The sequence below is a fragment of the Salmo trutta genome, chromosome 2, assembly GCF_901001165.1.
Source record: "Salmo trutta chromosome 2, fSalTru1.1, whole genome shotgun sequence".
In the NCBI taxonomy this organism is placed as follows: domain Eukaryota; kingdom Metazoa; phylum Chordata; class Actinopteri; order Salmoniformes; family Salmonidae; genus Salmo; species Salmo trutta.
In genome coordinates this window covers 60762077-60775970 of record NC_042958.1, presented here as the reverse complement: position 1 = coordinate 60775970, position 13894 = coordinate 60762077, and the positions used below count along the sequence as shown (strand labels likewise).

The window sequence follows — 13894 nt, the reverse complement described above, 5'->3', positions numbered from 1 at the left end:
AGTGCTGCAGAGATGGTTGTCCTTCTGGAAGGTTCTCCCATCTCCACAGAGGAACTCTGGAGCTCTGTCAGTGACCATCGGGTTCTTGGTCATCTCCCTGACCAAGGTCCTTCTCCCCCCCGATTGCTCAGTTTGGCCGGGTCGGCCAGCTCTAGGAAGAGTCTTGGTGGTTCCAAACTTCTTCCATTTAAGAATGATGGAAGCCACTGTGTTCTTGGGGACCTTCAATGATGCATAAATGTTTTGGTACCCTTCCCCAGATCTGTACCTCGACACAATCCTGTCTCAGAGCTCTATGGACAATTCCTTTGACCTCGTGGCTTGGTTTTTGCTCTGACATGCACTGTCAACTGTGGGGCCTTTATATAGACAGGTGTGTACCTTTCCAAATCATGTCCAATCAATTGAATTTACCACAGGTGGACTCCAATCAAGTTGTAGAAACATCTCAAGGATGGAATGGAAACAGGATGCACATGAGCTCAATTTCGAGTCTCATAGCAAAGGGTCTGAATACTTATGTAAATAAGGTATTTCTGTTTTTCAGGTTTAATACATTTGCTAAAATGTCTAAAAACCTGTTTTCGCTTTGTCATTATGGGGTATTGTGTGTAGATTACTGAGGAATTTGTTTTATTTAATTCATTTTAGAATAAGGCTATAACGTAATAAATGTGGAAAAAGTCAAGGGGTCTGAATACTTTCCGAAGGCATAGTATTGTTGTCCTTGGGTTTTAGGTTGTTGTCCTGCTGAAAGGTGAAGTTGTCTCCCATTGTCTGTTGGAAAGCAGACTGAGCCAGGTTTTCCTCTAGGATTTTGCCTGTGCTTAGTTCTATTCCGTTTGTTTTGTATCCTAAAAAACTCCCTAGTGCTTGCCGATGACAAAAATACCCATAACCCATAACATAATTCAGCCACCACCATGCTTGAAAATAATATATATGGTACTCAGTGATCTATTGTGTTGGGTTTGCCCCAAACATAACGCTTTATATTCAGGACAGAAACTTAATTTCTTTTCCACATTTTTTGCAGTTTTACTTTAGTTCCTTATTGCGAACAGGATGCATCTTTTGTAATATTTGTATTCTGTACAGACTTCCTTCTTTTCACTATGTCATTTAAATTAGTATTGTGGAGTAACTACAATGTTGTTGATCCATCCTAAGTTCTCCTATAACAGTCATTCAACTTTGTAACTGTTCTAAAGTCACCATTTGCCACATGGTGAAAACCCTGAGCGGTTTCCTCCTTCTCCGTAAACTGAGTTAGGAAGGATGCCTCTTTCTTTGTAGTGACTGGGTGTATTGATACACCATCCAAAGTGTAATGAATAACTTCACCATGCTCAACTGGATATTCAATGTCTGCTTTTATTTATTTTACCAATAGATGCCCTTCTTTCGAGGCATTGGAAAACCTCCCTCTTATTTGTGGTTTAATCTGTGTTTAAAATTCACTGCTTGACTGAGGGACCTTACAGATAATTGTATGTCTGGGGTACAAAGATGAGGTAGTCATTCAAAAATAATGTTAAACACTATTTTTGCTCATAGAGTCCATGCAACTTACATGACTTGTTCTACAAATGTTTACTCCTGAACTTATTTAGGCTTGCAATAACAAAGGGGTTGAATATTTATTGACTCAAGGCATTAGAGCTTTTCATTTTTAACACATTTTTAAACATTTCTAAAAACATAATTTCACTTTGACATCAGTGTGTAGGCCAGTGACACAAAATGTCAATTTAATCCATTTTAAATTCTGGCTGTAACACAACAAAATGAGGAAAAAGTCAAGGGGAGTGAATACTTTCTGAAGGCACTGAATGAAGGCACTGTATGTATGCAAGTCATTTTGGGAAGCCAATTACATTTATCTTCCAGAGTAATGCTAGGCTTTTGTTATATAAGGTCAATGGCATTCATTGACAGTTTTCTTGAGCATCCTAAACAAATTACAAATGGTATTCAATGCTGCTCCACTTTAACTTATTTCTATAACACTTTCAGTCATTTGTGACAGAGAACGTACACTACATGGCCAAAAGTATGTGGACACCCGTTCAAATCAGTGGATTTGGCTATTTCAGTCACACCCGTTGCTGACAGGTGTATAAAACCGAGCGCACAACCATGCAATCTCCATAAACAAACATTGGCAGTAGAATGACCCGTACTGAAGAGCTCAGTGACTTTCAACGTGGCACCGTCATAGGATGCCACCTTAACGACAAGTCAATTCTTCAAATGTCTGCCCTGCTAGAGCTGCCCCGGTCAACTGTAAGGGCTGTTATTGTGAAGTGGAAACTTCTAGGAGCAACAATAACTTGGCAGCGAAGTGGTAGGCCACACAGTCCTACAGAACGGGAATGCCGAGTGCTGAAGCTTGATAGCCCGTAAAAATCATCTGTCCTCGGTTACAACACTCACTACCGAGTTCCAAACTGCCTCTGGAAGCAACATCAAGCACAAGAACTGTTCGTCGGGATCTTCATGAAATGGTTTCCATGGTCGAGCAGCAGCACACAATCATAAAATCACTGTGCTCAATGCTAAGCTTCGGCTGGAGTGGTGTAAAGCTCGCCGCTATTGGACACTGGAGCAGTGGAAACACGTTCTCTGGAGTGATGAATCATGCTTCACCAGTCCCACGGACAAATCTGGGTTTGGTGGATGAAAAAAAAAAAGCACCTTTATTTACATTCTTATTTACCGGGGACAGTGGGTTAACTGCCTTGTTCAGGGGCAGAACAAAATATTTTTACCTCGTCAGCTCAGGGATTCGATCCAGCAACCGTTCTGTTACTGACCCAACGCTCTAACCACTAGGCTACCTGCCCCAATGCATAGTGCCAACTGTAAAGTTTGGCGGAGGAGGAATAATGTTCTGGGGCTGTTTTTCACAGTTCGGTCTAGGCCCCTTAGTTGCAATGAAGGGAAATCTTAACACTAAACTTTGTGGCAACAGGTAGTAGAGAAAGGGTAGCAGGTAGCAACTTTCCTGTTTCAGCATGACAATGCCCCATGCACAAAGCGAGGTCCATACAGAAATCGTTTGTCTGCACAGAGCCCTGACCTATTCAAACACCTTTGGGATGAATTGTAAGACCGACTGCGAGCCAGGCCTAATCGCCCAACATCAGTGCCGACCTCACTAATGCTCTTGTGGCTGAATAGAAGCAAGTCCCCGCAGCAATGTTCCAACATCTAGTGGAAAGCCTTCCCAGAAGAGTGGAGGCTGTTATGGCAGCAAAGGGGGGACCATATCCATATTAATGCCCATGATTTTCGAAAGAGATGACCATGTAGTGTATCAGAAGCCAATGCTTCAGTATAATCTACATGGGATCAAGAGGACATTATAGTATCGTAGCAAGAGTACGTCATAGATAAACCCTCCTATTATGGTCTCCATGTGGTATGTGTAGATTATGGTCTTTGTAGCTGCCCAATTTAATATGTGTCTAAGTACAGTATATAAGATAACATTTGTGACTATGGTATTTTTTGTTTAATGTGGCTGTTCTGTTTAATGAGCCTGGTGGTGGTGCTTGCAGCTATAGTGTAAGCATGTGCACAGCAGCACAGAAGAGAAAAGCAGTATGCGGGTGTATAGATATAAAGAGGGAAAGTCAAGGTCAACTGACGACAGACAGACAGGATGTGTTCTTTTGGGTTCAGGGGGATGCTGGAAGGAAGGTGACTGAAATTGCTATGGTGATGATGAGTAACCTAACCCTCCTTCTCTCGCTTTTTCTCCCTCCCAATCTTTTTCGCAATCTTTTTCACTCATGCGCTCTCTTTCTGAACATTTCTCTCCTTCCGTCTCTCTTTCTCTCTCTCTCCTCTCTCCCTCTTTCTCTCTCTCCATTTCTCTCTCTCCAGGTTCCCTGACGGTGTCCATCACAGACATGCGTGCTCCAGTGGTGGGGGGCTCCGGGGGTGTCTACGCTCTGTGCTCAGCGCATCTGGCCAACGTCGTCATGGTAACTGCCGTCATTGTCGCCTTCATTGTCACACTTGATAACGGTACCAATGGAGGACAAAATGTCAGAGAAATCCCGTTAGAGAGTTCTCCTCCACACAACATCCTTCTGTTTTTGTTTTGTGTTTAGATAAGACTCTTGTGCTTGCCGTCATCAAGCTCTGCAGGTGTGAGTGGGATGTACAATGGGAGCGATGAGTTTTAGTAAGGATTCCATGCCAGAGAGCACACACAGAGAGTGGGTCCCTATCAATATGATGAGATAAGGACTTTTTATAACCGGCTAACAAGCACTTTTTTGGATAAGAGCCATTGAATATTCCAGAACCCCCATGATCACAGCTTGTCAGAAAGGAACTCTGCATTGGGCTATTGACTTGACTTGAAAGGCTGTTTTGATTCCACCCTTGCTCTGTTATTCATTGTTTTCCTTTGTAATTTATTCTTAACACCTCTCTATTTAGAAGTGCCAAACTCTATGCATATGGGAATATTAAAGGCTATGTCAATCTGTTCCTCAGTACTCCCTAGGTGCCTGGTCTGCCAAATGTCTCCGCAACAGAAAACATAAAATGTGTGATCACACTGTGTATGTGTGTGTTTGTGTGTGTGTGTCAGCATCAGTGTGTCTGGATGTGCGATGTCTCAGCACATTCTGTCAGAGGACTCAGGGCTGTGTAAGATCTGATGAATGACTCTTAGTAGAGAAGGCCTTCACTACAGGCAAAAGAGATGCCAGCAAAAGTCGAACTCAAAATGCATCAGCAGCCCCAAAGTAAAGAGTTTAAACTTTGACCCCTACTCCCAGCAAACTAAGCGTCTGTTGTTTATTATGCCTGGCCCTTGGGTTCGTTTTTTCTTCTTTGTGTCTCAGGGGGCGGAAGTGTTTTTACTCCAGTAGACCTCATCTATCTGTCCAAAAGCTTTTATCGTCAGTTATTTGGATGAGACGGTTGAACAGAGGTTTTGTCTCACTGCTGTCAAGGCCATCAAAATGATTTACGTTAAATCGGCTGAATGCCTCTTCATCTCTACATTAAAGTTCAGACTGAACAAGAAATCTGCACCTATCCTGGTTGAATTAACACTTTAATTTGTCCTCCCACGGGTAACTAGAGACCGCATTAACCTTTTATGTACTGTATGTTGATCTTATAATTTATTGAAAACTTAAGTGTCATACTCACCCAAGGTTAAAGTGAGAAAAACGTTCAATTTTATTCACCCCATTGCCTGTGCGCGCATGTGTGTGTGTGTGTGGAGTGTAAAGCTGGTGGGAAAAAAATGTTATATTTCACCTCATTTTAGCATTCTGTCACAAAGAGCACCTGTTCAACTTAATAAAATCCTTTTAGGGCTAGGAGCCCCACTAGCGGGACAACTTCCAGTGAAACTGGAGGGTACGCAATTCAAATAAATAATCATAAAAATTATGGATATTTAACATTTAGGTACATATAAGTGTCTTATATCGGTTGAAAGCTTAAATTCTTGTAAATCTAACTGCACTGTCCGATTTACAGTAGCTATTACAGCGAAAACATGCCATGCGATTGTTTGAGGACGGCGCCCCACGTCAAAATATTTTTCCACCGGCACAGGTTTCATAAATTCACAAATAGTGATTAAATATTCACTTACTTTTTGAAAATCTTCCTCTGATTTCTCATCCAAAGGGTCCCAGCTATAACATGTAGTGTCGTTTTGTTAGATAAAATCCTTCTTTATATCCCAAAAAGTCAGTTTAGTTGGTGCCATCAATTTGAGTAATCCACTCGTTCAACAATCAGAGAAAGGAATCCAAAAATCTACCCCTAAAGTCAAAATACGTTTCTATTTACTCCTCAGATACCCTAAAATGTAATCAAACTATAATATTTCTTACGGAAAGAAGTATGTTCAATAGGAAACCGATTTTAGCAGGTGCATCCTGTCTTCATGGCGCGCGCAAACACATATTTCCAAGACTGTGTCCCTGTACTAAAACTGATATTTCTTATTCATTTTTGAAGTTACAAGCCTGAAACCTTGAACATAGACTGCTGACACATGTCACGACTTCCGCCGAAGTCGGTCCCTCTCCTTGTTCGGGCGGCATTCGGCGGTCGACGTCACCGCCCTTCTAGCATCGCTAATACACTTTTCATTTTCCATTTGTTTTGTCTTTGTTTTACACATCTGGCTTCAATTCCCCAATTACATGTTATTTATTTAACCCTCTGTTTTCCCCATGGTTTTTGTGTGTGTTTGTTTTATGTATTTCGGTCCTTTTGTGTGGGCTTGGTATTTCTACATGTATTTGGTAATTTTGAGTAAAGTTACTTTTATTACTCATCTCTGCTGTCCTGTGCCTGACTCCTCTGCACCAGCTACACCCAGACTTTTACAACACCCCGTGGAAGCCATAGGAATTGCATCCAGGGAGCTAATTTTCAATATGACCTTATACTTGCCATTCTAAGAGGATGGTCTCTAAAAAACAAAAAATTCCGGTTGGTTTTTCTTGGATTTTCTCCTACCATATCTATTGTGTTATATTCTCCTACATTATTTGAACATTTCTACAAACTTTAAAGTTTTTTTCCCAATGGTACCAATTATATGCATATCCTGGCTTCAGGGCCTGAGCAACAGGCAGTATACTTTTGGCACGTCATTCAGGCGGAAATTGAGAAAAAAGGAGCCTTAAGAAGTTTTAATAAAAAACATGTTTTCCCATCTCGAGAGGTTAAATAAAAAAATGACTATAGTAAGTGCCTATTAAGTGCCAAATAAAGTAACAAGGTTGCCTGTAACAGGATTTAAAACTTAATTTTAAATCCTCCATAACTCCCCTTGTGACAGGGGGAATGGAAGCCTGTTGTGTTCAACAGGGAGGGGCAATTTAATGTAAGCTTCACACATTTTTATTTTATTTTTAAAACATTTCTAGTCTGTCCATCTATGGGTAACAGGGTTGACGTTTTATGCTCGGCCCGCTCAGCTTTCAACTACGAAACACCAGAAAATGGCCAAAAAGCATAGAATCAGCTCACCTGCTTTTACGCTGTGATTTCACTAGTGTAGATGTTTTATTTTTTATTGAGCAACAAGCTAAAGACAATAAATAGGATGAAATGAGATTAGCATTGCTCATAAGAATGAAGACCTTTTGAAAACAGACATTTCTTTTCAGAGCTAATGTAAAGAATGTACCACTTCCTCCCGATTCGGCCCATACCTGGCACGAACAGGAACACGTGACCTCTGCCTTAAACACGTGACCTCTGCCTTAAACACATGCGACTGGCCTCCTCAAGCCTCTTAGCCAAACGCGCCACCTCAAAAGCTAGCTAATGAGGCAATGCAAGCGGGACACTTAATGCAGAGGAGTAGGTTTCACACATCCCCATGTGCTACACTAACATCGTCTTGATGTAGAAATGCCAAAGAAAAGTATTCAGCTTTTAGAATACTGTACAAAAGCACCCCATTATCCCCTTGTCTCTATGAAGGTACAGCTTCACTTAAATCCCTGAGCTTGGTATTGATAGGCAAAATGGAGGATACACTTCTCTCCTTTGAGAGCACCGGCATGTTAAACAAACCCAACTTCAGCAAGGAAAAAATAAGGGAAAAGTGAGTGTCTCTATCACGTGAGCGCCCCCCTTCTCCCCTCTTTACTTATGCTGCTTGGTTGACCTCCCCATACTCTGACACTTGTCATTTATTTGTGGTATTATTGCACTTTTACGAGGCCCTGCCGTCCCATAGACGAATAGGCCGAGTTGTGTGTATAGGCCTGCACTTTATTGACTTTCTTTAGGATCTTTAATCTTGCGTGGCACCCGGCTTTGCCTGCCTGGCTTCCTCTGCAGGGAGCAAAACACTGTTGCTTCCTCCCGGTCTCCCAGGACCTAGAGGATATGAAGAGGGACGAGATTGGTGTAATCCTTCATCCTGGGTAATAAATATGTTATTCTGAGGCAGAAACCTTTTGTATTATCCCAGGAGGAACACAGGGTGTTTTATTGGGCCGTTCTCACCCTCCGTAAAGCCATCTTAACCCTGATTAATAGAACGGCAGCGAGGTGGAACCACTGATTTGAGACCAGCCAGGTGTATAATCATGTCTCTGTCTAGTAGGCCTATCCTCATCCTACTTGTATGGAAGTGTATGTCTGATTGCTGTGGTTTACACATGTTCCTTACAGAATGCAGAGATGGTGGAGATACTCACTGTGTAAGCTGTAAATATACAGGTCTTTGGAACTGACTGTTTGTGATTGACTTGCCGCTTGTCTCTCTGTTTTGCAGAACTGGGCCGGTATGCGGTGTCCATACAAGCTCCTCCGCATGATTCTGGCACTGGTGTGCAGTAAGTTTCATACTATATCCATATAGCCATTCAATATCTACACTATTTTCAAATCAAATTGTATTGGTCACATTCACGTGTTTAGCAGATGTTATTGTGGGTATAGCGAAATGCTTGTGTAATAACTTGAGTGGGCCTTGTAAAATGAGTTGAGGTATTGCTTCAAGTGCAATGGGGAGGAGTGAGTGGCCCTCAGGTTGCAGATTGGATATGTGGTATTTTGTTCAGAGGATATGACTTATGCTGTATGGCAGTGACTTTTCCCAATTCACTATGACTTTTGTCAGTGTCCAATATGTCCCGTCCGTCTGTCCCGCGTCTGACTTCCCCATACCTCAGTTTAGTGTATCCTTAGCCAGCCCATCTCTTTTAACATAGCCTTAGCCTTAACAAAGCCCTAGTCTTGGACCGTATTCAAAACTCTATCTGCCGAATCCCACATTTCCACTAATATTGATGACTTCTTCCATTGCAGTGAGTTCGGAGGTGGGCCGTGCCGTGTGGCTGCGCTTCTCCCCGCCCTTGCCCTCCTCGGGGCCCCAGCCCAGCTTCATGGCCCACCTGGCGGGGGCGGTAGTGGGCATCAGCATGGGCCTGCTCATCCTGCGCAGCTACGAGGAGAGCCTGCAGAAGCAGTGCTCCTGGTGGGTCATCCTCTTCTCCTTCATCACCTTCCTTCTCTTCGCCATCTTCTGGAACATCTTCGCCTACGAGCTGCTGGGGGTGCAGCTTCCACCCGCTCCCTGACACCAAGAAGCACTCTCTCAATCCATTACATTTTCCCTCTCATTGTCACATGTCAAGACCCAGCGTCTTCGCCGTATCCTTTTCCTGTCCGCTCAGCCAACCCCCCGGCAACACCATTCAAAACACAGGAAGTTAGTTAATTCAAAACTGTACAGAACAGGAATAATTTTTTCCAATGTACCCATATCATCATAGAATGATCTCTGTTTTGTGGTGGGAGGGAATTTGGTAGCCATATATGCAGGTGAAAGATGTGTAGCTGTCTTCATATTCTCATTGTGGAGCATCCCTTTTGTCTTTTGTGTTGAAGCTTAACCCACCTTCAGGTCGAACCTGTCAGAGAGCCATTTTGATTAATACCATGCAGCGTCAGCTCTCCTTTGCGTTCAGAGTGGGTTTATGACCCTTGAGGTGCTTCTTACTGGACAGATGTGTGTTCTGTCAGTATTCCTCACTGCCCCTTTTAAAGACATGAGGCAGAAGGACACCAGTGTTCTACTGCTCAACATGCACCTAAACACTAGATCTACACTGTGGAATAAGAATAGGAATTCACAGGAATAGGTATTACATGTAACAAGGCATGCAGCTAGGAAGGTGTAAAAGACAGAGAAGAAAAGAAAATCTATGCTGAAACCATGATATCCTATTTCCCCACCATCACCACTGTGGTGCTCATGTCCCTAGTAGCCATTGTCATTCTCATTTTCCACCCAACCTAAATGCTTCAGCAGGTTAGCATAATCTCTAGCAGTACCATACCCTAGCCTGCTAAAGCACCAGCATCTCATCTAGCTCATGCTCTAAGGTTCAAACTGAGACGTCTGCTCTTTACACCCCGGACACACACCAACCCGCACCCTTCTCCGGTGTCCCCGTCTCCAAGAACAACCACTGCCTGATGCTGTAAGTCAGCGCGGGAACGCAAAGAGAGCGACACAGGCCTCTGTCTATTCTCACTCTAACAGACGGAACTGGGGAGGGCAACGGACATGTCATCATCGTCTGACCTCTGACCTTCGAGTCCCAGCGGGCATTGGGTTCAGTCTGTCAAAGCCCAGTCTATACCTCAGTGTCTCATTCTTAGGGACTGTATACTTTTGTAAAGGAATGTACACACACAAAAAAAGGAGTGTTAATCATTTATTTCTGTTTCTTTGTTGTTTGGGGGGAAAAAAGAAGAATGTTTCAAATGGTGCAGACGTACTGCTATGATTGTTGTTCTTATGATTACTCTTACTATACAGCTTTGATCCTCCGAAAGTAAATCGACAGCAGACATCCCTGGTTACTATGATGAATGAACATCAATGAAGCAAGTTACACTCATCTTTATAAATCTTAGTGCTTTACAGAATAAGCCATAGAAGAACCAATTCAACGTAGAAATGGAAAACAAAGGCAGAGTGAAAACAGTCAGTGACTGTTTGCTGGTATATGCTTCGGTGAACTTTCTGCCGTGTAGTCCTCATTGGTAATGTCAAAGCTGATAATAAAATATGTCATATGAGTTATGTGGCAAATGAGACAGGATGACAAAGCCAAACTGTTTGTGCAAGAACATGCTTGAGAAATGCTGGACTGTCGCTCTCAGGCGACCTTAGATATTTGTTGATAAACACATCTTAAAACCTTGGTTGCCAGATAGAATATTTAGACACACGTTACTGCATGGTTGCCAGATTCCAAATCCCCCCAGTGTGGTGATGCCTGACGCCAGTCTTTTTTGGTTAATGTCACATTTTGGATAGAGAAACCTTCCACAAATTAGCTCATTGATTGAATCAAGCAAATGCTAAGCTTTGACTAATCTTGAAATTCCATTCACTTATTTAATTTCTGTATACTTTTTTTTCAGTCTGTAGTCTATTTAATTTGGAAGGTTTCTTCTGACTGCTTTAGAAAACTTTTAGAGTTCCAATGTTGACAGTTGGTCTCAGACATAATCCTCAGCATACATGATTATGTCACTGACAGATGATACAGGCATACTGAGTGTGCCATAACTTTATGAAAGGTGAATTCTATCTAAGAGGAGGATAATTGTGCCTCGTAAGCTAAAGAATCCATAGCACATTAACCGAGAAAAGGCATAGGGCTGATGAAAGGGCTATAAACTAAATACCAATGTTATTGTAAAACACATAAAACTGTTAAAAGGTTCAATGCAGCCATTTTTATCTCAATATCAAATCATTTCTGGTTAACAATTAAGTACCTAACTGTGATTGTTTTAAATTAAAATTGAAAAAATGTACTTCTTAGAAAAGAGCAATATCTCAAGAAATAATTTTGCTAGGACTGAGTGAGGAGTGGAAAACTGAAAACTAGCTGTTATTTTCAGAGAGGTTCTTATGGGTCTATTAACGAATTTACTGCCTGGTGATGTTACCAGGGAGGCCAAAACTCCATCCCACCAAAACAGGCAGACATTTCAGGTGGTCTTTTCAAACAGCTCTTATACTAAAAAGGCATAATCATAATTTTCACAGTATTATTCCAACCTCATAGCGTGGAAATATACTGTATATAAAACAAAGGAGAATCGCGTTTTTGACTGCACTGGGCCTTGAATAGGAACCTTCCAGGAAGGGAAAACTAAACGACTGAAGAGGTGACAAAAGCTGAAGTACAAGGTACAAGCTTATATTTCCCCACCCTTAAAAACGCACCCAGGTCTCAGTGAAAGCAGGCTTTTTAATTGTATTTTTAAATCACTGTATGTCTAATAAATCACTGTGTGTTTATTTTATCAAAATAACTCAAAATATATGTTTTATCATTTATTTCTCCGAGACTCTTTTTTTGCCATTGAAATGCTCAGTCTGATTGTGCGGGCTTGTCAATACGAATGTAAATATATTTACATACACAGCCCTGATTGGCGTATAGGATCTTCTAGACTCCAGAGCCTACCCCGCTTACCCCTTCAAAGTAGGAGGCATAGAGATCCTATTAAATGACTAATTCCCCGATGTTCCAGAATCGGGTGAAATGGCAGCCATTTTGGTCAGGGAGAAATCCAAACCAGTCTAATTGGAATTAATGGCAGTAAAGGCATAGGTGATGTATTTTCTGCTTTTCCTTATGCAGGAAAATAAAAGTAAGGCATGTGATATATCAGAAGTTGTTTAATAGAAATACTGCCATATACAGTATAGACAGTTGAAGTCGGAAGTTTACATACACTTAGGTTGGGGTCATTAAAACTAGTTTTTCAACCACTTCACAAATTTCTTGTTAACAAACTATAGTTTTCGCAAGTCGGTTAGGACATCTAGTTTGTGCATGACACAAGTAATTTTTCCAACAATTGTTTACAGACAGCTTATTTCACTTATAACTCACTGTATCACAATTCCAGTGGGTCAGAAGTTTACATACACTAAAATGACTGTGCCTTTAAACAGCTTGGAAATTCCACAAAATGATGTCATGGCTTTAAAAGATTTTGATAGACTAATTGACATCATTGGAGTCAATTGGAGATGTACCTGTGGATGTATTTCAAGGCCTACTTTCAAACTCAGTGCCTCTTTGCTTGACATCATGGGAAAATCAAAAGAAATCAGCCAAGATCTCAGAAGAAAAAAATTGTAGACCTCCACAAATCTGGTTCATCCTTAGGAGAAATTTCCAAATGCCTGAAGGTACCGCGTTCATCTGTACAAACAATAGTACACAAGTATAAACACCATGGGACCATGCAGCCGTCATACCGCTCAGGAAGGAGACTCGTTCTGTCTCCTAGAGATGAATGTACTTTGGTGCGAAAAGTGCAAATCAACCCCAGAACAACAGCAAAGGACCTTGTGAAGATGCTGGAGGAAACAGGTACACAGGTATCTATATCCACAGTAAAACGAGTCCTATATCGACATAACCTGAAAGGCCGCTCAGCAAGGAAGAAGCCACTGCTCCAAAACCGCCATAAAAAAGCCAGACTACAGTTTGCAACTGCACATGGGGACAAAGATCATACTGTTTGGAGAAATGTCCTCTGGTCTGATGAAATAAAAATAAAACTGTTTGGCCATAATGACCATCGTTATGTTTGGAGGAAAAAGGGGGAGGCTTGCAAGCCGAAGAACACCATCCCGACCGTGAAGCACGGGCGTGGCAGCATCATGTTGTGGGGGTGTTTTGCTGCAGGAGGGACTGGTGCACTTCACAAAATAGATGGCATCATGAGGGAGGAAAATTATGTGGATATATTGAAGCAACATCTCAAGACATCAGTCAGGAAGTTAAAGCTTGGTCGCAAATGGGTCTTCCAAATGGACAATGACCCCAAGCATACTTCCAAAGTTGTGGAAAAAGGGCTTAAGGACAACAAAGTCAATGTATTGGAGTGGCCATCACAAAGCCCTGACCTCAATCCTATAGAAAATGTGTGGGCAGAACTGAAAAAGCTTGTGCGAGCAAGGAGGCCTACAAACCTTACTCAGTTACACCAGCTCTGTCAGGAGGAATGGGCCAAAATTCACCCAACTTATTGTGGGAAGCTTGTGAAAGGCTACCCCTGAAACGTTTGACCCAAGTTAAACAATTTAAAGGCAATGCTACCAAATACTAATTGAGTGTATGTAAACTTCTGACCCACTGGGAATGTGATGAAATAAATAAAAGCTGAAATAAATCATTCTCTCTACTGTTATTCTGACATTTCACATTCTTAAAATAAAGTGGTGATCCTAACTGACCTAAGACAAGGAATTTTTACTAGGATTAAATGTCAGGAATTGTGAAAAACTGAGTTTAAATGTATTTGGCTAAGGTGTATGTAAACTTCCGACTTC

At 41.8% G+C, this 13894-nt stretch overlaps 1 protein-coding gene across 3 annotated transcripts in view; it reads left to right on the top strand.

Moving 5' to 3' along the window:
• Positions 1–10633, top strand: part of rhbdl1 (rhomboid, veinlet-like 1 (Drosophila)) — a 55603-nt gene extending 44970 nt beyond the window's left edge. For 2 of the 3 annotated variants that reach the window (XM_029709659.1, XM_029709671.1), the window contains exons 6-8: positions 3892–3992; positions 8288–8348; positions 8824–10633. In XM_029709659.1, the coding sequence (XP_029565519.1) occupies positions 3892–3992; positions 8288–8348; positions 8824–9095 (434 nt within the window). In that variant the 3' untranslated portion in view covers positions 9096–10633. The remainder of the gene's footprint in view (positions 1–3891; positions 3993–8287; positions 8349–8823) is intronic. The other variant, XR_003868936.1, reaches the window with a different exon arrangement.
• The last annotated feature ends 3261 nt before the right edge of the window (positions 10634–13894 follow it).